The 25,017-nt window shown below is 42.9% G+C and overlaps 1 protein-coding gene across 2 annotated transcripts in view; it reads right to left on the bottom strand.

Annotated features, from left to right (window-relative positions):
• Positions 1–803: 803 nt before the first annotated feature.
• Cyp4f37 (cytochrome P450, family 4, subfamily f, polypeptide 37) overlaps positions 804–25,017 on the bottom strand; it is a 39,297-nt gene continuing 15,083 nt past the window's right edge. For both annotated transcript variants that reach the window (XM_039080045.2, XM_039080046.2), the window contains 8 exons: positions 23,973–24,094; positions 23,066–23,342; positions 22,339–22,405; positions 22,044–22,173; positions 19,200–19,333; positions 19,024–19,088; positions 18,782–18,864; positions 804–18,537 (listed from right to left, as the gene is read on the bottom strand). In XM_039080045.2, coding sequence (XP_038935973.1) covers positions 18,360–18,537; positions 18,782–18,864; positions 19,024–19,088; positions 19,200–19,333; positions 22,044–22,173; positions 22,339–22,405; positions 23,066–23,342; positions 23,973–24,094 — 1,056 coding nt within the window. In that variant the 3' untranslated portion in view covers positions 804–18,359. The remainder of the gene's footprint in view (positions 18,538–18,781; positions 18,865–19,023; positions 19,089–19,199; positions 19,334–22,043; positions 22,174–22,338; positions 22,406–23,065; positions 23,343–23,972; positions 24,095–25,017) is intronic.

Genomic DNA, 25,017 nt, shown 5'->3' with positions numbered 1-25,017 from the left:
TTATGTTTGTAGGTGCCCTCTATTTGGAGCATCGATATTTAGGATTGAGAGTTCATCTTGGTGGATTTTTCATTTGATGAATATGAAGTGTCCTTCCTTATCTTTTTGAAGACTTTTAGTTGAAAATCAATTTTATTCGATATTAGGATGGCTACTCCAGCTTGCTTCTTCAGACCATTTGCTTGGAAAGTTGTTTTCCAGTCTTTTACTCTGAGGTAGTGTCTGTCTTTGTCTCTGAGGTGTGTTTCTTGTAGGCAGCAGAATGCAGGGTCCTCATTGCATATCCAGTTTGTTAATCTATGTCTTTTTATTGGGGAGTTGAGTCCATTGATGTTGAGAGATATTAAGGAATAGTGATTGTTGCTTCCTGTTATATTCATATTTGGATGTGAGATTATGTTTGTGTGCTTTTCTTCTCTTCGTTTTGTTGCCAAGATGATTAGTTTCTTGCTTTTTCTAGCTTATAGCTTGCCTCCTTATGTTGGGCTTTACCATTTATTATTCTCTGTAGCGCTGGATTTGTAGAAAGATATTGTGTAAATTTGGTTTTGTCATAGAATATCTTGGTTTCTACATCTATGTTAATTGAGAGTTTTGCTGGATACAGTAACCTGGTCTGGCATTTGTGTTCTCTTAGGGTCTGTATGACATCTGTCCAGGATCTTCTGACTTTCATAGTCTCTGGTGAGAAGTCTGGTGTGATTCTGATAGGTGTGCCTTTATATGTTACTTGACCTTTTTCCCTTACTGCTTTTAATATTCTTTCTTTCTTTTGTGCATTTGGTGTTTTGACTATTATGTGATGGGAGGAATTTCTTTTCTGGTCCAATCTATTTGGAATTCTGTAGGCTTCTTGTATGTTTATGGGCATCTCTTTCTTTAGGTTAGGGAAGTTTTCTTCTATGATTTTGTTGAAGATATTTACTGGTCCTTTGAGCTGGGAGTCCTCACTCTCTTTTATACCTATTATCCTTAGGTTTGATCTTCTCATTGAGTCCTGGATTTCCTGTGTGTTTTGGACCAGTAGCTTTTTCCGTTTTACATTATCTTTGACCACTGTGTCAATGATTTCTATGGAATCTCCTGCTCCTGAGATTCTCTCTTCTATCTCTTGTATTCTGTTGGTGATGCTTGTATTTATGGCTCCTTGTCTTTTCCTTTGGTTTTCTATATCCAGGGTTGTCTCCCTTTGTCCTTTTTTATTGCTTCTATTTCCATTTTTAATTTCTTCACCTGTGTGATTGTGTTTCCTTGTATTTCTTTCAAGAATTTTTGTCATTCCTCTCCATAGGCTTCTACTTGTTTATTTATGTTTTCCTGATTTTCTCTAAAGGAGTTCTTTATGTCTTTCTTGAAGTCTTCCATCATCATGAGCAAATGTGATTTAAAATCAAGATCTTGCTTTTCTGGTGTGTTTGGATATTCAGTGTTTGCTTTGGTGGGAGAATTGGGCTCCGATGATGCCATGTAGTCTTGGTTTCTGTTGCTTGGGTACCTACGCTTGCCTCTCGCCATCAGGTTGTGTCTAGTGTTACCTTGTTCTGCTATTTCTGACAGTGGCTAGACCGTCCTATAGGCCTGTGTGTTAGGAGTGCTGTAGACCTGTTTTCCTGTTTTCTTTCAGCCAGTTATGGGAACGGAGTGTTCTGCTTTCAGGCATGTAGTCTTTCCTGTCTGCTGGTCTTCAGCTGTTCCTGTGGGAGTGTATTCTGAGTCCACCAGGCAGGTCACTTGGAGCAGAAAAGTTGGTTTTAACTCTGGTCCTGGGGCTGAAGTCACTCCTGGGGGGCTGCGTTTGAGCTCTCTGTGAGGGCGGCAGCCAGAAGGGCTGCCTTTTCCCCGGTGTCCCAGATGGCATTAGGTGTTTTCCTCTGGAGTCAGAAATGTGGGCAATCCCTTCTTGCTTCCCAGGCTTGTCTGCCCCTCTGAAGGTTTAGCTCTCCCTCCCAAGGGATTTTGGTACAGGGAGCTGTTCACCGGGTCCCTTCAGATCCAGGCGGTGTCTGGGCTGCAGGGGACCTGCTGCTTGAGTGCCCCTATCTTCCAGTTCTCAGAGGCCATATACAGTTTCAGCTTGGGCCAGGGATGTGGGCAGGGGTGGGCAGTATTGGTGGTCTCTTCCGCTCTGCAGTCTCAGGAATGACCACCTGTCCGGGCGGTGAGCTTTCTCTCCCACGGGGCTTGGGAGGAGGGAGCTGTAGGCCGGGATCAGTGAGGTTCAGCTGTGAATTCTTTGTTTAGCTCTGTACACCATTTTTTCCATCCTTATTAAATTGGGTATTTCTTATTTATATTTCAAATGTTATTCCTTTTCCCGGTTTCCAGGCCAACATCCCTCTAACCCCTCCCCCTCCCCTTCTATGTAGGTGTTCCCTCTGCATCCTGCCCCATTACTGCCCTCCCCCCAACAATCCCATTCACTGGGGGTTCTCTGAAGTCTAACTTCATCAGTTCTTTGTATATATTGGATATTAGCCCTCTATGGGTGTAGGAGTGCTTAAGATCTTTTCCCAATCTGTTGATTACTGTTTTTCTCCTAATGACAGTGCCCTTTGCCTTACAGAAGCTTTGCAATTTTTATGAGATCCCATTTGTCCATTCTTGATCTTAGATCATAAGCCATTGGTATTCTTTTGAGGAAATTTTGCCCATGGCCCATGTGTTTGAGGCTCTTCTCCACTTTTTCTTCTATAAGTTTGAGTGTATCTGTTTTTTTTTTTTTTCTGGAGGTCCTTGATGCTAGGCCTTGAGCTTTGTACATGGTGATAAAAATGGATCAAATTACATTCTTCTACATACTGACCACCAGTTGAACCAGCACCATTTATTGAAAATGCTGTCTTTTTTTTTCCACTTGACAGTTTGGCTTTTTGTCAAAGATCAAGTGACTATAAGTGTGTGGATTTATTTCAAGGTCTTCAATTCTATTCCATTAATCTCTCTGCCTGTCTCTGTACCAATACCATGTGGTTTTAAAAACTATTTCTCTGTACTACAGCTTGATCAGGGATGGTGATTCTCCCAGAAGTTCTTTCATTGGTGAGAATAGTTTTTGCTATCCTTGGTTTTTTGTTATTGCGGACAAAGTAGAGAATTGATCTATCTCCATGAAGAATTATGTTGGAATTTTGACAGTAATTGCATTGAAACTGTAGATTGCTTTTGATAAGATGGCATTTTTTTTCCTGGATTAATCCTGCCAATCCATGAGCATGGAAGGTCTTTCCATATTCTGAGGTCTTCTTCAATTTTTTACTTTTTATATTTGTATATATTTTATTGGATATCTTATGTATTCACCTTCCAAATGTTATTCACTTTCCCCTCCTCTCCCAGCCCTCCTCCCTGCTCCCCTTGCTTCTATGAAGATGCTCCCACTTCCATCCACCCACACCCAAATCAACAACATGGCATTCCCCTACACTGTAGAAAGGAGACTTCAGAGGACTGAGGGCTTCTCCCCCATTGATGACAAACAATACCATCCTCTGCTACATATGTGTCTGGAGCCAAGGGTTCCTCCATATGTACTCTTTGGGTTAGTGCCAGGGATATATATCTGGTTGGTTGGTATTGTACTTCCTATGGGGTTGCAAACCCTCAGTTCCTTAAATTCTTTCTCTCTTTTTTTTCTTTGCCCTACCCCTTTATCCTTTCTCAAATTTCTCCATTGGGAACCTTGTTCTCAGTCAGATGGTAGCTGCAAGCATCCTCATCAATATCTGTAAAGCTCTGGCAGAGCCTCTCAGGGGACACCCATATCTGGTTCCTGTCAGCGAGCACTTCTTGGAATCAGCCATATTGTCTGGGTTTGGTGACTGTATATGGGACGGATCCCCAGGTGGGGCAGTCTCTAGATAACCTTTCTTTCACTCTCTGCTTCACAGTTTGTCTCTGTATTTACTCCTATAAGCATTTTGTTCATCCTTCTAAGAAGGAATGAAGCATCCACATTTTGGTCTTCCTTCTTCTTGAGCTTCATATGGTCTGTGAATTGCATCTTGGGTATTCCGAGCTTTGGGGCTAATATCCACTTATCAGTGAGTGCATACCATGTGTGTTCATTTATGACCGAGTTACCTCACTCAGGAGGATATTTTCTAGTTCCACTAATTTGTCCGAGAATTTCATGAAGTCCTTGGTTTTAAGAGCTGAATAGTACTCCACTGTGTAAATGTACCACATTTTCTATATCCATTCATCTGTTTAGGGACATCTGGGATGTTTCCGGCTTCTGGCTATTATGAACAAGGCTGCTATGAACATAGTGGAGCATGTGTCCTTGTTACATGTTGGAGCATCTTTTGGATATATATCTAGGATTAGTATAGCTGGATCCTCAGGTAGTACTATGTCCAATTTTCTGAGGAACCACTAGACTAATTTCCAGAATGATTATACCAACTTGCAATCCCACCAACATTGGACGATTGTTCCTCTTTTTCCACATCCTTGCCAGCATCTGCTGTCACCTATGTTTTTTTTCCCACGTGGAGAAGTTTAATGAGCGAATAGAAGAGCAGAAAGGCAGTGGGCCATGGGCACGTGGAGGGGGCAGGGGATGACTGAGGGGGCTGAGGATGGGGAAGGGGGCAAGAGCAGCAAAGAACAAAGAGCAAGAGGGGTAAGAGCATCACCTATGTTTTTTATCTTAGCCATTTTGACTGGTATGAGGTGGAATCTCAGAGTTGTTTTGATTTGCATTTCCCTGATGACTAAGGATGTTGAATATTTCTTTAGATGCTTCTCGGTCATTCAATATTCCTCAGTTGAGAATTCTTTGTTTAGTTCTGTACCCCATTTTTAATGGGGTTATTTGATTCTCTGGAGTCTAACTTCTTGAGTTCTTTGGATATTAGTCCTCTATGGGATGTAGAATTGGCAGATTTTTTCCCAATCTGTTGGTTGCTGTCTTATCCTAATGACAGTGTCCTTTGCCTTACACATATTTTGCAATATCATGAAATCCCATTTGTAGATTGTTGGTTTTAGAACATAAGCCAATGGTGTTCTATTCTGGAAATTTCCCCCTGTGCCTATGTGTTCAAGGCTCTTCCCCATTTTGTCTTCTATTAGAGTCAGTATATCTGGTTTTAAGGGGAGGTCTTTGATCCACTTGGACTTCAGCTTTGTAAAATGAAATAAGAATGGGTCAATTTGCATTGTTCTACATGCTGACCGCCAGTTGAACCAGCACCATTTGTTGAAAAATTACTGTCTTTTTTACCACTGGGTTGTTTTGGCTTCTTCGTCAAAGATCAAGTGACCATAGTTGTGTGGGTTTATTTCAGGGTCTTCAATTCTATTCCATTCATATACCTGCCTGTCTCTGTACTATTCCTATGAGGTTTTTATCACTATTGCTCCGTAGTACAGCTTGAAGTCAGGGATGGTGATTCTCCCAGAAGTTCTTTCATTGGTGAAAATAGTTTTTGCTATCCTAGGTTTTTGTCCTATCAGACGAATTAGAAAATTGGTTTATCTCTGTGATGAATTGAGTTGGGATTTTGATGGTAATTACATTGAATCTGTAGATTGCTTTTGGTAAGATGGTCATTTTTTTATTAGATTAATCCTGCCGATCTAAGAGCATGGAAGATCCTTCAATATTCTGAGGTCTTCTTCAATTTCTTTCTTCAGAGACTTGAAGGTTTTGTCATACAGATCTTTCATTTGCCCATATAAAGTCACACCAAATATTTTACATTACTTGTCACTATTGCAAAGGGTGTCATTTCTTTAATTTTTTCTCAGCCCAATTATCCTTTGAGTAAAAAAAGGCTACTGATTTATTGGAGTTAATTTTATATCCGGTCACTCAGCTGATGTTGTTTATCAGCTGTAAGAGTTCTCTGGTAGAACTTTTTTGGGTCTTATATATACTATCATATCATCTGACAATAGTGATATCTTGATTCCTCCTTCCCAATTTGTATCCATTTGATCTCCTTTTCATGCTCTGGCTAGCCCTATAGTAGAGGGAGAGAGGGACCTGAGAGGAAGAGAGGAGGGGAAGAGAATAAACAGGGCAGGCAGGATAAAGTATTGGAAGAGACAGGAAAAAAGTACAGATGGTAAGAAAATCGAATATAAATATGTAGCAGAGGGGAATGGGGAACTAGAGGTAGACACTAGAATGTCCCAGAGGCCAGGAAAGCCAGAGGCTCCCAGGATCTAACAGGAACAAATTCTCTTTGTGCCTCTTAGCTATCATGGTGGTAGCTACTTTGCCCTGTCATTCCCCATCATGATGGATTGAAACCATAGGACAAAATGTGTCTGTCCTTTCTATGTATTTAGCTTACATATTTTGTCACACACACACACACACACACACACACACACACACACACACACACAAATCTAATACATCCTCCAACGTTGTTTACAAGGTATTCCTTGATTGGCTTTCCTACATGTTTGTTGGCACCTTCTTGGCTCTACACATACAACTGTAATTGTCCAGAAGGATCTCTCCCTCACTCCCTCACTCCCTCACTCCCTTCCTCTTGTTCTGCAAAGGCCTTTTTCAAGCAGCTCCTTCAGGGAGTCCTTTCTGCTCCCATCTCCAGCCATTCCCCCAACCATCTTTCTTGGTCCATGGCTCAAGACAGGAACTCACTCCTGACAGTTGCTGTCAAGACTAAAGAGGCATTTCTGCAGACTGTCCAGGGTTGTGAGATTCTCAAATATTTCCAGACAGGCACTACCCTCTGAGAACAGACACTTCCACTTGGCCTTTAGAAAAGAGACCAAGGATGGGCTTGTGCCTTGGATCCTTGAACCCCTACCCAAACTGAAATTCAAGACAAATGTTTCCTTCCAGCTAGAATCAGCCTCCTGTTCTTCTACCTCACTTGCTCTGACCCCAGAGAACAACAGACTGGATGGGAACAAAAATGAGACTAGCAAATGAACATGCAAGGTTAGGGGTCAGGAGCTCTCTGCTAACTCCACCTTCTGTGTGCCCTTATCCTCCAACAACCTAATTAAGCTTATTTAGTGCCCTTTAAGCCATACTTCAGTGGCTGCTCCACCACTCATACTCTCTTATGGTTGGTGAACGTGGATGGGCACCCTAACTTCTATGACACTAAGATTCATCATCTATAATGCACTGTCATTGCCACCTTTTTCTCAGATCAATACAGTAATTGCAACAGACCATATAGTTCACAGAACTAGCATGCAGTAGGCACTCAATAAGGGTTATCAGTACTTGCCACAATCATTAGCACAGTGGTAAGCAGCTACAGAAATGGGCCTAAGTATTCATAATTCCTCCTTCCTCAGCCTTTGAAATGAAATTTCGACAGGCAGTGTACTGGAAAGTGGAGCCCATTTTCCTCAGTCTGAACTGAACTGAGAACTTGTTCTTGCCTGAAGAGTCGTGTGGAAATGACCCGTTGCTGCTGGTGAAGAAATGTGGCTTGCAGAGACACTAAGCGTTCTGTTTCTTGTCTTGGAAACAGTATCTCTATTCTGGAAAAAACAATGATTCCCTCAAGATGGTAAGAGATGAAGAAGGTGTGGCTGGCATACGGAGACTAGCACAGCTATTTCTTTTCTCAATACTGATGATAGAAACCATGGCCTTGTGCATATTAGGCTAGAAATGAACTCTACCTAAAACCTGACTGACCTTGAACTCACAATTCTTCTGCCTCAGTCTCCCCAGAGCTGAAAATACAACAGCCTGTCACCATGCTCAGCTGAAGGGCAGTGAATCAAGACTGGTAAACTAAGTAGTAAGACCTGCTGTGCAATACTCAGTGTTAACATGTTGCCTTTCCAGAACTTCTACAAAAGGGAGAACATACTGCTGTGCTATAAGCCCCATTTACATTCTAGGAGCACGACTACATGGTATTATCCTGATCAGTTTTAAAATACAGATGATCATTCTCATTTTAAAGAAGGCAATATTAAGGCTTGGAAAGGAAAACTGATATCCACAAGGCACCTATAGAACCGCACCTTCAGACAACCTGCATCTGAAGCCATTCATTTTTTCAGTAAAGCTCTACATGGAACCCAGGATTTGAGGAACTCATGTGTATGATGTTCACACTCTGGTTAAAATCTTCACTCAAAGCACCAGGTTGTCAAAGTGGAAGGCAGGTGTCAACAGACAGTGATGGTGGTTCCACTTGTCAAAAGAAATCAGAAATACCCCATCCCTTAGGAGAACAGGAATGGCAATGGGCAAAAGTAGAACCTTCCTCTCGGTGCCAAGATATCTACTGACCCTTACCTCAAAGTAATAACCCGGCCAGAGCTTTAGAAAGCCACGGAAAGTCTCACACTAGGTCCATCTCTTGATTTCCAGAAAATGGCCATGAGTTGCAGTTTGCAGGGGCTTAAAAGGCAATTCTCCACATTTCCTATTAGGGTCAATCAGTGGCAAGCATATATCATGATGTATTTCTCATATACACATCTTCTGCCTCCGACAAAGCACATCCTAGTGGTTGGGGCTTTGCCCAACTTGGGCAAACTTGTTTAGAGAAGTGAAAACATGTGGCTTGTTAGTTCCCATAAACAATAGACTCCAGTATTTCAGGAAGTATCTATGCTTGGGCAAGGGGCTTACAGATTATAGGCATTTTTTTGTTTCAGAAATCCCATAGCCTCAGTAATTATCATTTACACATATATGAAATTCTAGCATTTTAACATAACTATTTTCAACTTTAAGGACCTTTGGGAAATATGGGAAGCTGAGAAATGCACACCATTTTCCAAAACAATTCACAGGGGAGGAGGCCCAAGAAAGGCCACTACAGGAATCAGAGAAGTATGAAGACCAACCCACACAGGGCTGAGGCCATTACTGCTGGGCTTCACATGCTCTTGTTCTATGAGTATACTCTTGCTTCCTTCCTTGCTCTGATTAACATCCTGAGTGCGGGTACCGTGTCCCAACCAAATTCCTTTTGCACACACAGAAACTCACACTGTGATAGGGGTCAATACCAGAAAAAAACTGGCGACCTCTTCAGATTATTGTGAATATTGGAAGGAGCAGAGAGCAAACACTGGCTCTAAGAATCAGGAAGGAAGTCTGATCTGAAAACACAGCTTTAGCATCCACCTGAAGGCCTACAGCTGAGCCTAGGGCTTTGGTCTTGCCAACCTCATAACCACCGATGCCGGTTTCTAAAAATAAACCTGTTAAACTGTAAATAAACCAAGAAGAACACCTATATTCATTGAGAGGTTGATGCAAGAGGAATAAGAATCAAGGCAACCCTGAGCTACATATAATAAGTATCATTCTGGTCAACCATCACTGTCATCTTTCTGGATCTAAAATCTCCATGGAAGCTAAATAATGGGAGTGTCTATAATAGACTTTCAGAAAAGTCTGAAATGAGAGCAAAGACACGCTCTGGACATGGCAATTTCATCCCAGAACTGTGTTCCCTGGATAAGCAAAAATAAGAAAATTACCTGAATTACCACCCACCAGTCTCTTTGCCTCCTTATGATATCATGGGAGCAGCTGTCTCATGCCCCTGCCACCACAACTTTCCCAACATGGTAGACTGGACCCTTCAACTGTGAGTCAAAGGAATCCCTTCCTTTCTTGACTTACTTTTCCAGCTATTTTCTCACTGAGAAGAGATAGGTAACTGAGGCAAGAGGTTTGTATGAGGTAGGAGGTCATTGCTGTGATAACCTGACTATGTGGTAAGGAGGAACTTGGGGCTGGTTCCCTCAAGAAATGTGTAAGAAAATCCATATATTACTATAAGCAGATCTGAGTCGAACATTCTGACTATGGGGGCTAATGTTATGTTTTAGGTTTAAATTTCCTAAGTAATCTATAAAACAAAAACGCCTGTAGCCTGTAAGTCCTACTTACTCAAGGAGAGATAACTTCCTGGAATCCTATGGGCCGTTTGCAACCACAGGCTCTACCACCCATGGCTCAGTTCCCAAAATAACGGCTCTGAGACATAATAATATATGAATGCTTACACCATTAGCTTTTGCTCATTTCATGAGCAGCTGGTAATTTATACCATCCATTTATTCTGTACTATGTGTGCCACATGGTTGGTTACCACTCCTCCTTTTCATATGTCCATATACTCTGAGTCCAGGGTGAAATCTTTTCCTGCACCTGACTCTATCCCAGAATTCCTCTCTCCCTACGAGAATTTCTACCTCCTATTCCCAGTATAAGCTAATAGGCCAACAGCTATTTTACTGACAGGAACTGTTTCCACAAAAGATATTCTCTCTACAGCTATTGTTCATGTAAGGTAACAAACCACATGTATTGTCTTCTGTAAATGAGGTCAGTTGCCCATTACACAGGATGTGCTTGATCACATGTAGTCAGGAAGCATGTATCAGGAGGTATGCCAGAATGTGTGCTTTACTCTGATTACAAAAGGAGAGGAAGTAGGTAGGCTTCTGAGTTTTGCCTTTATAAGGCCCTGACTAATGTAACTTATGACCATTCTCTGTGCATGAGGTTTAAGTATGGACACGGCCAGTATCCATGGTGATGGCCAGGGTTTAACAAAGCCTCTTAGAAATGGAAACTACTATTTCTTTGGAAAGAAGGTTATATCAAATAATGCTTTGCTGGGGCACACAGGTAGAAGGATCTTTTGCTAAAGCACACATGGGAAAGAATGACTTCTTGAAGCAGACTCGAGAGGAAGCATGATTTGCTATAGCAGACACCTGAAAGAACACGTAATGTTTAGAAGAAATATGAATGTGTCCTCAGAGCATTGATTCGCATTGCTCTGCCTCTTTGTTCCTTGCTGATGACAAGCATTCAGTGTTTCGCCTTACATTGTGTTGTTGGGCATCAATAATGGTGACTATCTTGATAGAGAAACTCAAGAAAGAATTCATGAGGTTCCTGCTGCTTCTTGCTGCTTCTGCGGTGGATGTGGAATGGTTGGTGAGTCTCTTGGTCTCCTCTGGACTGCACTGCCCTTGCTGGTTCATGTGTGGTGCCTACCAAGTAGACTGCACTAGACTGAAGCTGCTGGTTCCTGGGTGGTGTCTGCCAAGAGGACTGGGCTGCAGCTGCTATTTCATGTGTGGTGTTTGCTACTGGACTGGACTGAGAACAACAGTGATTAGAGTCACCCCCAAAGGACTATTTCTAAACAGGTCCACTTCCCCATGTATTTTAATGAACTTTCTTTCCCACGACATATGGTAGATACTGGACTACAGGAGAGGTTACACTCTCATTAAAGAATATTGAGAAAAATTCATGCCTTTAATTCTTATTGGCTAAAACTTATTCATGGTCAGACTGGTGAATCTCTGACCTATAATTCAGAGCACCTCAATCTTGATGGAAATATGGACAATGAAGATGTGCTTAGTAAAATTTCTAAGAGGAACAGGAGTCCTCTATAACTCAACCACACGACATCCATTGGCTTCATTATGCTCAACTCCTGAGAACTTAAATGAGACTGGACTCAAGTCATGGGCTGATTTGATTGGCAGCAGAAACCTGAGCGTGGGATATTTTCAGGCTCTGCTATAGTTACTGCTCACTACTCTTGCCCAGGTCTACTGTGAAAGGGCACTGAGCAGAACAGGAAGACATGACAATATTTAGTATGCACAGAAAGCAATGTGAGTTTGAAGGTACAATCAAGGTGGGGGTGGGTAGATTGAGGAGAAAACAGCTGTCGTGCTAAGATTAACCCATTAAAGAGAAATCTCCTATCCTGATTGGGACAGTAGAGCAGGTGCCTTGAAGGCAAGACCCCAGCCACTGAGAGCTTCAGCTTAAATAGTATAGATATATATTTAAAAGAAGGAAATCTGAACTGAGAATGCTGCTGAAGTGATTCCCTTCAACAAAATGGGCACCTAGGGAACCATTTTCCCATGATCAACTTTAAAGGCACACAGAGGCCAATGGAGGCAGCAGAACCTGTCAACAATGTCATACACCACTGCTTTTGCAAGCATGAAAGATAGGAGAGCACTGGGAGACTTGAATGCTTGAACTAGATGACCAGAAAGCCACTTAAGCTAGGTAAGGTACCTCAGACCAGCCTTGACAGGTGCTGCATAGGGCTAAGAATTTGAATGCTTAGTGGACAAGGAGAACCCAGAATAATGGGAAATGCCAGGAGAATAAGGTATCTACCATGAAATCCTTCAGACACAAAGTGGGAGTAACTCCCCCCCACCAAAGTTGCAGCAGATGGGACAAGGCTCCCAAAGGATGTTGGAGCATTGATGACTCCTTCAAGAGTCCCAGATGCTGGATATGAAGCTACATGGATGTTTGTTGTATATTTCAGTCTTACATTTTTTAGTTATTTTTTCCTAGTTTTCCTTTCAATGCCCCCATTACTCTCTCCTAGACTGGGATTATATACTGCCTGTGTACATTATAAATACTTTAGTAGGTGGGGTTTTAGTTTGTTTGTTGCTTCGAAGACCTCACACTTAAGGACTCCCCTCACATGTCTTAGGAATGTGTGGACTTGTGAAAAAGACATAGATTAACACACTGGATACATAAAGAGGACTCAGCATTTTGCTACATACAGGAAACACACCTCTGAGACAAATACAGACACTACCTCAGAACAAAACGGTGGAAAACCACTTTCCAATCAAATGGTCCAAAGAAGCAAGCTGGAGTAGCCATTCTAATATTGAATAAAATCAACTTTCAACCAAAAGTCATAAAAAAAGACAAGGAAGGACACTTTATAGTCATCAAAGGAAAATTCACCAAGATAAACTCTCAATCCTAAAGATCTATGCTCCAAATAAAGGGGCACCTACATACATAAAAGAAACCTTACTACAGCTCAAAGCACACATTGCACCTCACACAATAATAGTAGGAGATTTCAACATCCACTCTCATCAATGGACAGATCATGTAAACAGAAATTAAACAGAATAACTAACAAGTTATGAACCAAATGGACTTAACAGATATTTATAGAACATTTCATCCTTAAACAAAAGGATATACCTTCTGAACACCTCATGGTACCTTTTCTAAAATTGACCATATGGTCGTTCATAAAACAGGCCTCAAGACATACATGAAGAAAGAAATGCATCCTATCAGATCACAACAGAAAAAGACTGGTCTTCAATAACAACAATAAGGAAAGAACGTCCACATATACATGAAAATTGAACAACACTCTACTCAATGATAACTTGGTAAAGAAAGAAAGAAAGAAAGAAAGAAAGAAAGAAAGAAAGAAAGAAAGAAAGGAAGGAAGGAAGGAAGGAAGGAGGGAAGGAAGGAAGGAAGGACGGACTTCTTAGAATTTAATGAAAATGAAGGCACAACATACCCAAACTTATAGGACACAATGAAAGTTGTGCTAAGAAGAAAACTCATAGCTCTGAGCGCCTGCACAAAGAAACAGGAGAGACCATATATCAGCAGCTTGACAGCACACCTAAAAGCTCTAGAACAAAAGGAAGCAAATGCACCCAGGAGGATTAGAAGGCAGAAAATAATCAAACTCAGGGCTGAAATCAACCAAGTAGAAACAAAAAGAACTATACAAAGAATCAACAGAACCAAGATCTGGTTCTTTGAGATAACCAACAAGATAGATAAACCCTTAGCCAGACTAACCAGAGGGCACAGAGAGTGTGTCCAAATTAACAAAATCAGAAATGAAAAGGGAGGTATAACAACAGAATCTGAGGAAATTTAAAAAATCATCAGATCGCACTACAAAAGCCTATATTCAACAAAACTGGAAAATCTGGAGGAAATGGACAATTTCCTAGACAGATACCAGGTACCGAAGTTAAACCAGGAACAGATAAAACATTTAAACATCTCCAAAACTCCTAAAGAAATAGAAGCAGTCATTAAAACTCTCCCAACCAAAAAGAGCCCAGGACCAGATGAATTTAGTGGAGAATTCTATCAGAACTTCATAGAAGACCTTATACCAATACTGTGCAAACTATTCCACAAAATAGAAACAGACAGAGCACTACCAAATTCCTTCTATGAAGCCACAATTACTCTGACACCTAAATCACACAAAGACCCAACAAAGAAAGAGAACTTCAGACCAATTTCCCTTATGAATATCCAGGCAAAAATACTCATTAAAATTCTGACAAACCGAATCCAACAGCACATCAAAACGATCATGCATCATGATCAATTAGGCTTCATCCAAGGTATGCCGGGATGGTTCAATATATGGAAATCCATCAACATAATCCATTATATAAACAAACTCAAAGACAAAAACCACATGATCATTTCATTAGATGCTGAGAAAGCATTTGACACAATTCAACAACCCTTGATGATAAAAGTCCTGGAAAGAACAGGAATTCAAAGCCCATACCTAAATATAGTAAAAGCAATATCCAGCAAACCAGTAGCTAACATTAAACTAAATGGAGAGAAACTTGAAGCAATTCCACTAAAATCAGGGACTGGACAAAGCTGCCCACTCTCTCCCTACTTATTCAATATAGTTCTCCAAGTCGTCCCAGAGCAATCAGACAAAAGGAGGACAAAGGGATACAAATTGGAAAGGAAGACATCAAACTATTACTATTTGCAGATGATATGATAGCATACTTAAGTGACCCCAAAAGTTCCACCAGAAAACTACTGAGCCTGATAAACACCTTCGGCAAAGTGGCTGGGTATAAAATTAACTCAAACAAATCAGTAGCCTTCCTCTACTCAAAAGATAAACAGGCTGAGAAAGAAATTAGGGAAACAACACTCTTCATAATAGTCTCAAATAATATAAAATACCTCGATGTGACTCTCATCAAGCAAGTGAAAGATCTGTATAAGAACTTCAAGTCTCTGAAGAAAGAAATTGATGAAAATCTCAGAAGATGGAAAGACCTCCCATGCTCATGGATTGGCAGGATTAATATTGTAATAATCGCCATTTTACCAAAAACAATCTACAGATTCAACTCAATCCACATCAAACTTCCAATTCAATTCTTCATAGAGTTAGATAGAACAATTTGCAAATCCATTTGGAATAACAAAAAACCCAGGATAGCTAAAACTATCCTCAACAATAAAAGGACTTCTGGGGGAATCACTATCCCTGAACTTAAGCAGTATTACAGAGCAATAGTGATAAAAACTGTATGGTATTAGTAAAAAGACAGGCAGATAGATCAGTGGAATAGAATTAAAGACCCAGAAATGAACCCAAACACCTATGGTCACTTGATCTTTGACAATGGAGTCAAAACCATCCAATGATAAAAAGATAACATTTTCAACAAATGGTGCTGGTTCAACAGGAGGTCAGCATGTAGAAGAATGCAAATCGATCCATTCTTATCACCCTGTATACAGCTTAAGCCCAAGTGGATCAAGGACCTCTACATCAAACCAGATACACTCAAACTAATAGAAGAAAAAGTGGGGAAGAGTCTCAAACACATGGGCACTGTGGAAAATTTCCTGAACAGAACATCAATGGCTTATGCTCTAAGATCAAGAATCGACAAATGGGACCTCATAAAACTGCAAAGCTTCTGTAAGGCAAAGGACACTGTAATTAGGACAAAATGGCAGCCAACAGAATGGGAAAAGATCTCTACCAATCCTACAACTGATAGAGGGCTTATATCCAAAATATAAAAAGACCTCAAGAAGTTAGACTCCAGAGAGCCAAATAACCCTATTTTAAAAAGGGGTACAGAGCTAAACAAAGAATTCTCAGCTGAGCAATATCAAATGGCTGAGAAGCTCCTAAAGAAATGTTCAGCATCCTTAGTCATCAGGGAAATGCAAATCAAAACAACCCTGAGATTCCACCTCACACCAGTCAGAATGGCTAAGATAAAAACTCAGGAGACAGCAGATGTTGACGAGGATGTGGAGAAAGAGGAACACTCCTCCATTCTTGGTGGGATTGCAAACTGGTACCACCATTCTGGAAATCAGTCTGGAGGTTCCCCAGAAAATTGGACATTGCACTACCTGAGGACCCAGCTATATGTCTCCTGGGCATATACCCAAAAGATGCCCCAACATATAACAAAGACACGTGCTCCACTATGTTCATAGTAGCCTAATTTATAATAGCCAGAAGCTGGAAAGAACCCAGATGCCCTTCAACAGAGGAATGGATACAGAAAATGTGGTACATCTACACAATGGAATATTACTCAGCTATCAAAAACAGTGACTTCATGAAATTCATAGGCAAATAGATGGAACTAGAAAATATCATCCTGAGTGAGGTAACCCAATCACAGAAAACACACATGGTATGCACTCACTGATAAGTGGATATTAGCCCAGATGCTCAAATTACCCAAGATGCAATGCACGGGCCATATGAAACTCAAGGAGGATGATCAAAATTCAGATGCTTCACCCCTTCTTAAAAAGGGGAACAAAAATATCCATAGGAGGAGATAAGGAGGCAAAGTTTAGAGCCAAGATGGAAGGAACGGCCTTTCAGAGCCTGACCCACATGTGGCCCATATATATACAGCCACCAAAACTAGATAAGATTGATGAAGCTTAGAAGTGCATGCTGAAAGGAACCAGTTATAGATCTCTCCTGAGAGACACAGCCAGAGCATGTCAAATACAGAGGCGAATGCTAATAGCAAACGATTGAACTGAGGATAGGAACCCCATTGGAAAATTTAGAGAAAGGACTGAAAGAGCTGAAGGAGCTTGCAAACCCATAACAACAATGCCAACCAACCAGAGCTTCCAGGGACTAAACCACTACCCAAAGACTATATACTGACTGACCCATGGCTCCAAGAGAATATATAGCAGAGGATGGCCTTGCTGGGCACCAATGAAAGGAGAAGCCCTTGGTCCTGCTATGGTTGGACCTCCAGTGTAGAAGAATTTTGGAGGGGCAGTAATGGTGGTGGATGGGGAGGAAAACACCCCTATAGAAGGGGAGGGGGAGTGGTGAGGGGGCTGAAGGACAGGAAACCAGGAAGGGGAATAACATTTGAAATGTAAATAAGAAATACCCAATGTTTCAAAAATGGAAAAAATAAATCAATTAACAAATAAAAAGGAAAAGAAAAACAGAACATTGGCAACCATAAAAAAGAACAGAACACAAGAGAATTTTTTAAAAATCAAACACGTTTGCTCTTCAATCATTTCTCTTTTTTTCTTTTTTAGATTTTTTTTTTATGTATATGAGTACACTGTAGCTGTCTTCAAACACACCAGAAGAAGGCATCAGGTCCCATTACTTGGTGCCACCATGTGGTTGCTGGGAATTGAACTCGGGACCTCTGGAAGAGCAGGCAGTGCTCTTAACCTCTAAGCCATCTCTCCAGCACATCTAAAGTCATTTCTCAAGCCAAAGATATGTAAACTCTGGTTTTTAAGTTTTGAGACAAGGTCTCGCAATGCTGGCCTCAAATTTTCAACATAGCCAAGATCAGTCTTCAACTCATGAAACTGTTTTAAGTCCTTCCTGGTTGGAGGAGGAAAATCAAATCCTAGAAGAGACACAAGAATTGTGTGTGTGTGTGTGTGTGTGTGTGTGTGTGTGTGTGTGTGTGTGTGTGTGCGCGCGCGCGCCCGCGCACGCGCGTGTGTGTGTGTGTTTCACATACAGTGATCAGTGATGCTCATGAGGAGGCCAGAGGTTTATTTAGGTGTCTTCAGTCATCACTGTCCACCTTATTTCCTGAGACAGTGTCTCTTACAACCTGGAGCTCTGATTCAGCAGGACTGGCTGGCCACTGAGGCCCTGGGATCCTCCTGTCTCCCCACTAAGCCACCTCCCCAGCCCAAGGAAGAACAAGTGGGAACCTGAAAGGACATCACCACACAGGGAGCCTGCAGTGTGATGTCATTTTAAATTTAAGCTGCCTCAATGGTCTTAGACATCACAAGCCTTGGACATCATTTAACATCATTTTGAAGAGCTCTCAGACTTATCTCCTGGGAAACTTCCCATCATTTCTAATAAAAAAATGTCTTCAGATATGACAGGCACAGTGGCGCACTTTCTAATTGCCACTCAGGTGGTCAGGCCAGAGATTTGCTGCAAGTTAAAGGCCAGCCTGCTGTATCCACTAAAATTTGAGACCCTATCTCAAAAACAAGAAAAGAAGAAAACTGCCTCAAATCTGCCAAAAAACCTAAACATCTATGGTGACTCCCTATGGCCAAAAGAATAAAGGCCTTCCTTCAGCTTGGGTGCAACACTCATCAGTCTGCGGGCCCTGTGGGTCACCTAGAAAGGCTCTTGGACTCAAGACAGCAGCCCTACACAGGCTCCCAGAGTCTGTTGTCCTTCCGCGCCCCTTGCTGGCTCTCGGTGAGGCTCCGCTTTTTCTGAATTGTGCAGAGGAGAGTGACTAGATATTACACAGGGTTACTGAGTGTCTCTGCTCAGCAGCTCCACCCGCAGCCATAGCCCGCCCTCAGCGCGCAAGATCAGTTCCGGCTTCCTGCGCGGCTCCTTGTCATCTGGCAGGAAGCGGAAGCGGAGCAGCGTCAGCCCCACTGCCACCTTCACCTCGTTCATAGCGAAAGTCTGTCCTATGCAGTTCCTGCGGGAGGACAGGGTGGAGACTCTGGTGCCAGGACCTACACAAGAGCGCTTGAGCGCTTGGACCCAACCTGATTCCGTCCGGGACACGCCTGGTGAGCCCTTCCCATTCCAATCCCGGGTTCTGCAGACTTTTGCACGCACCCTGAGCAGACGGTGGGAAGGAGACCTAGAACCCAACCATCCAAACTCCACCAACTGACAGCCCCACAATCCACCCGTCACCACAAGCCATTTGGCCTCACCTGGGCCCTGCGGAGAAGGGAATAAAAGACAGAGGTGACCTCTTCTGACGATTTTCTGGGTCAAAGCGGAAGGGGTCATAGACCTGAGGGGAGAGACAAGATGAGGTTTCTAGGTTGCTTCTCTGCGCACGCCCAGCTAGCCCCAGAAGAGGAGTGGACAGGGAGACAGAAGTGACAGCTTGTTTCCAGGTTTAGGCCACACCCACTCCCCAGGTCCCAGAAATGCCTGGAGCAGCACCTACCTCAGGGTCTGGCCACACTGAAGGATTGTGATGAATACCAAAGATGCTGATGACACAGATGTTCCCTGTTGGGTAGGAGGATCCGGTCAGTACTAGCTCCGATCTGCCCTAGGGACCATCACCCTACTCAGATGCGTCCCATCGACTCCTCCCTTCACCCCTGATTTTGAGGGCACCTTTAGGGATGACCCGGCCATCAGGTAGCACAATGTCCTGGGTGCAGCGGCGCAGGAGGTCTACAGCTGGAGGGTGCAGTCGCAGACTCTCCTTGATGCACATGGTCAGGAAGGGCAGCTGGGCTAGGTCGTCCCTAAGGAACACAGCACACAATTAGTCAGGAAAATCAGGACTTGGCTCAGCCTCACTGGCATCCGTTTGGATTATAACCACTTGCCTCTCATGCTTCGTCCTGTAACAAATCATATTCTAGATGAATCAAAGATGTCTGCAGGCTCCTTTGTTTGTTTGTGTTGAGCTACTAGGAACACCCTTGAACTCCTGGTGTTTCAATTCCACTTCCCAGGTTTTGATGTCACAGGGCTCAACTGAAATCCAGGACATTGGATCAAAGATTACCCTCCCCCCAAATCAGAAAAGCACAGGGAGTGGGGAGCTTAATGTGAAATATTTTAATTAAAGCATACCCCTCCAAAGGCATCCTGCATTTGATAAATTGGCCGTGTGGAGAGTCAGGAATAAGTAATAAAAAGCCAACCTAGGCTACAGGAGATATTACTTCAAATCTCAATTATATAATAAAAATTTTTATAAATGCAGAAATGAAAATTCTTAAAGGCCTAAGAGGTTATTTAAATGAGTCTATGTACTCAAGAGCAGAGAGGCGGTGGAGGAATGGTCCAGCATTATAAAGGTGTAACTTCTGTTTGTTTATTTCTCAGTGTAGCTACAGCTGTCTTAGAACTTACTCTATAGACCAGACTGCCCTCACACACAGAAATCTGCCTGCCGCTGCCTGCAGAATACTGGAATCAAAGGTGTGCACCAACACCTCCCGGCTACTTATTCTATATTAACATTTTTTAATACTACCCAATAAGCCTTAGCTGGGTTTTCCTGTCATTTGAAAATGCATTTTTATCTTTCCATACATGTATGTAATGTATATACATCATACTCACCCACCATTCCTCTCTCATCCATCTCCCACATCGGCTAAAACCACTTTGTCCTCCTATCCAATCTCCTGTCTATTTTGAGGTCTTTTCTGATTGAGACCTGATGAAGGTAACTAATGTTGCTTGCCTAGACATGAGGGGTGTGTGTGTCTTTGTGTGTGTGTGTGTGTGTGTGTGTGTGTGTGTGTGTGTGTCCGTCCATCTGCCTGTCAGTCTGTGTGTCTGAGTGTATGGGTGTCTGTGTGTGTGTGTGAGTGGGTGTCTCTGTGTGTATGCCTGTGAGTGTGTCTGTGCACGTGTCTGTCTGTGACTGTGTGTTTCTGTGTGTGTGAGAGTGTGTGTATGAGTGTGTGTGGAGTCTGTGTGTCTGTGTGTGTGCATGTGTCGGTGTGTAAGTGTGTCTGTCTTCTGTCTGTGTGTGTCTGTCTGTCTCTCTGTGTGTCTGTGTGTGGGCATATGTCTCTCTGTCAGTCTCTGTGTGTGGGCATGTGTCTGTCTGCCTGTGTGTGTGGTCTGTGTGTGTGTGTGTGTGTGTGAATCTCTGCCTGACAATCCTTTCCCAGAACTGGTTTTCACAGGGCCCTGAATAATAAGCAAATGTCCACCACTAACTGCATCCCCAGTCAACAACTTTACTCTGCTTAGAAGAATGAATAGCCACTAAAGTTAAAGCCAGAGTCCATGCAAAGGAAACTATGTTAACAATAAAAGAGGGCCCACCTACCACTTACTAAAACTTGTTACAAAACCACAGTAATAAAAATGAAAATATTTTCTGAAAAGCTAAGTTACTGATGAGGCCTGTGGGACAGAAGCCTGAGGCAGGCACAAGAAGAAAGTCCACACACTGCTGGAGCGAGGTTAGGAGGAAGAGGTTAAGAAAACTAGCAATTGGCAATAAAAAGGATTAAATACACCCAGGCAAAGAATCCCAGGACTGGAGAAGTGGAGGCAGGGAGATGGAGGTCAAACTCAGTCTCAGCTGAAGAGTAAGTTGGAGGCTGTCATGACCCAAGCAAGCAGCTGTCTCAATAAATAGATAAATAAAACAAATGCTTGCACATCAATGGTGCACACCTTTAAACCCAGCACTTGGGAAACAGAGGCAGGCAAATCTCTATAAGTTGGAGACCAGCTTGATCTACACAGTGAGTTCAAGGTCAGCCAGGGTTACACAGTATGACCCTATCCAAAAATAAAACAAAACAAAAAAATATTGGCCCCTCCAAATATAGGAGGGATTCTTTCAAAACATAAGAAACACTAAAACGGTAAGTTAATGAAAATATCTATTATTCCAAAGACTTGTCATTTCTTCATGGTGAGGCTATCAAAATCCTTTCTTCCATTGATATTGAGTTTTGAGTTGATTGATTGATTGATTGATTGATTGATTTAAAGCGTATGAGTTCACTGTTGCTAAGACATCAGAAGAGGACATCAGATCCCATTACAGATGGCTGTGAGCCGACACGTGATTACTCAGAATGAACTCAGGACCCCTGGAAGAGCACCCCTGGTATTTTGAGATACACAAAACGTCACTAAAAGTACACAAAGGTCCACCATGGGATTTCACAAGGATGTAAGTGGAGGTGTCCTCTATGAATTACGAAGAGAAAACTGATACAAAAGCCAGAAGGAAATTCCCGAGGTGGGAGGAAGAGAATCAAGAAAAACAGATTGGCCTTGAAAACTCCATAATGAACCATAATGAACCGTAATTTGCCATGTGAGGCGTAATTAATTAAATGAAGATGTCTAAACTGGGCAAAGGTGTTAAGTCTCTGTAAGCCAGACTGAGTTAGACAGACACACCCAGTAAGAAATGCAGCACTGACCATGCTGACCAGAAGCTATAACAGCAGAGACTACCATAGTCACCATTCAATCTCCTCAGGCTCTCGGTCCCTCAGCAACTCCCACACCTCCTGACGGCAGCGCTCCTGGTATTCTGGGTGGCTTGCCAGGTTGTACAGGATCCAGGACAGTGCGCTGGCCGTGGTGTCATGGCCTGAAGGGTAGACAGACAGGCAGATTTGGGTCTCTGGCCTGTTTCAGCACAATGGGTTACTTGACTCCAGACAGTAAGGCTCCAAAAAGGAATGGATAGAAAGAAGGAAGGATTCTAGGTCTCCCCACAACACCTCCTCTGTAAGACCTACACAGGGACTCTCACCTCCAAACATGAAGGTGTCAGCCTCTGCCCGGATGTCCTCATCTGACAGCTCCTTTCCATGTTCATCCTGAAGATAAAACACGACCCTCAATTCATACCGTGTCTGAGGCGGTGTTCTGACCACCCATGTGTTTGAATTCTTGGTCATACAGAGTGGCATTATTAGGAGATGTAGCCTTAATGGAGGAGGCATGGACTTGTTAGAGGGACTGCATCACTGTGTAGATGGACTTTGAGGCCTCCTTATGCTCAAGATCTACCCAGTTCAGAAGACAGTTTCATCCTGGCTGCCTTCAGATGAAGATGTAGAACTCTCAACTCCTCCAGTCTGCTCACTGCCACACTTCCCTCCATGATAATACACTGAACCTGTGACACTGTGCACCAGCCCCAATTAAACGCCCTTCATAAGAGTTGCCTTGGTCATGGTGTCCCTTCACAGTCACGAACCCCTAAGACAGGAGGGAGAACACAGTGTCTGATGCCCATTGTGCACACAAGGGGCCTCCTCTGTCGTCCCCACAGCTGCTTGGTTTCTTCTTCCACTTCCTGCCCACTGTTTGCTCTGTCAGCAGAGCCTTCAAGAGTCACAGCTAAAATGGACCCCTGTGTGCTGCCTAGATTCAGAAGCACGGTCTGTAACTCCCCAATACCTCCTGGTCAAGTCCAGCTTCTGTCTAACACTGACCATGGGGGTTCCTGCAACCCACACCCCACAGGAGCCCACCTTAGCCAACAAGAGTACATCGATAAAGTCCAAAGTCTTAGACTTAGACTTAGTCTTGGACTCCAAGAACTCATCAACGCCTTGGCTGGAGAGAAGTCGACGTCTCTCCCTGATGACAGCATCCGTGAAGCTGTGCACCAGGTCACAGGCCTTGCGGAAGCGCTGTCCATCAGCAGTGCGGTAATACAGGAAGTCCAGGTACAGGAAGAGCTTATATGACCTTTTTCTGGTGAGGGAACTCAGTTCCAAGGTGGCAGAAATGTATTCACTGGGAGACCTGCAGGGCAAGGAGGAGAAAGGAAGCAATTAGCACACAGTAAAACTCCAGCCAGAGTCCCAGGATTAGGATCCATCCAAGAAAGGGCAGCCATGACATACAAACTCTGTTTCTGCTCCCCACAAGTAGCCTCCTGACAGGGATCCCTGGGTATATGTGGGCATCATTTCATCCCCTCATTCACTCAGCAGCTGTTCCTGCTCTTCTTCCTCTTCCCCTGCTGTAACTCTGCTCAGGCTCAGACCCTCCTCTCCAAGTCCCTTGTATCCTGTATCTCTCCAATGCTCTTGTATTGATTAGATTGCCCAAGGTCACTGTGACTAGGAACCACCCTCCTATACAGACACCTTCTCTTATGCTCTGGGAGACTCAGGATGGAGTTCACACCCTTCCGGTTGAGCATTCAACATCTTTCAGATCTGGCCACTTTCTGGAAATGGTAGCTCCTGACTGTGATCCCAACAATTAGGAGGTGAATTCAGGAAGATCAAAAGCTCTACATAGGGAATTTCAAAGGAGACTACAGACAGGGACCCTGTCAAGGAGAAAAGAAGGGGATGGAAGGGAAAAGAAAAGAAAAACATATGGGCTGTCTTAAGGTCCTATTCCACGGCTGAGACAGGGACTCACTCCTGACAGTTGCTGTCAAAGCCAAAGAGGCATTTCTGCAGACTGTCCAGGGTCATGAGGCTGATGTTCTCAAACATTTCCAGACGGGCACTGCCTTCCAGGCATAGATGCTTCCACTTGGCCTGACCAGAGAAAGAACAGAGATGGGGATGAGCCTTTGATCCTTGAGCTCCTTCTCAACACTAAACACCAGAAAAGAGCCCTGATACCAGGGAAAACATAACTCTGACAGGAGCAGAAGATGTTACTGTAGCAGATGAAGACATTAGGTTAGGAGATGGAAGTCTGGAGTTTAATTCTATCTCTATCCTTGGTCAGCTTGCTGCCTTCGAGGTTGGCCAAGTCTTCCAGGACAACTACAATGACATGACTTATTACCCATAAAGTACACTGCATTGTTCTCCCTCCCTTTCATGCAGTCTTATTTTTTGTAAATTGGGAGAAGGTGGTTGGACCTCTCTGACCTTTCGTTTAATCAACCATAATATGACAGTCATACCATCTCAACAACATAGCAACATGGAAATTACATCAACCAATGTAGACCATGGAACTGGCATTATTTCATATGCAGAAGGTGCTCACTAAGTGTTAGTGGTGATCATCATTGTACTTGGCTCTAGAAGGAGCTTCAGATTTCTATAAGTCCTCGATTCTCAGTCTTTACAGTGAGTCCATGTAAAGTTTCTGCTTTCTCCATTTCAAAACGAGGATTTTCCATGCTTGACAACCAGAGTGAACTCAGCTCTATATAAGACCTTAGGTTTGGTTTAGTTTTTAAATAGATTTTGACCATATTCACCCATTTCCCAACAAACTTCTCTCTAGGATCTAAGTTTTTTTTTGAAACAAGGTCTTGTTGATGAAGCGTGGACTGGCCTATGATAAACAATCTTTATTACGGAGTGTCCCCAGACAGGTAGGCAGAAGTGTGTCACCATGGCCAGCTGTAGGGCAATGAAGTCTGAACCAGTGCCCTACACAGAAAGACCTACTTCTGTAGTCAACACCAACTTTTGGTTGACTTTCCAGGGATCCTGTGAAG

This window comes from Rattus norvegicus, chromosome 7 (genome assembly GCF_036323735.1).
Source record: "Rattus norvegicus strain BN/NHsdMcwi chromosome 7, GRCr8, whole genome shotgun sequence".
NCBI lineage: Eukaryota > Metazoa > Chordata > Mammalia > Rodentia > Muridae > Rattus > Rattus norvegicus.
The sequence above is the reverse complement of the archived record's forward strand: the minus strand, read 5'-3'. Positions and strand labels throughout refer to the sequence as shown.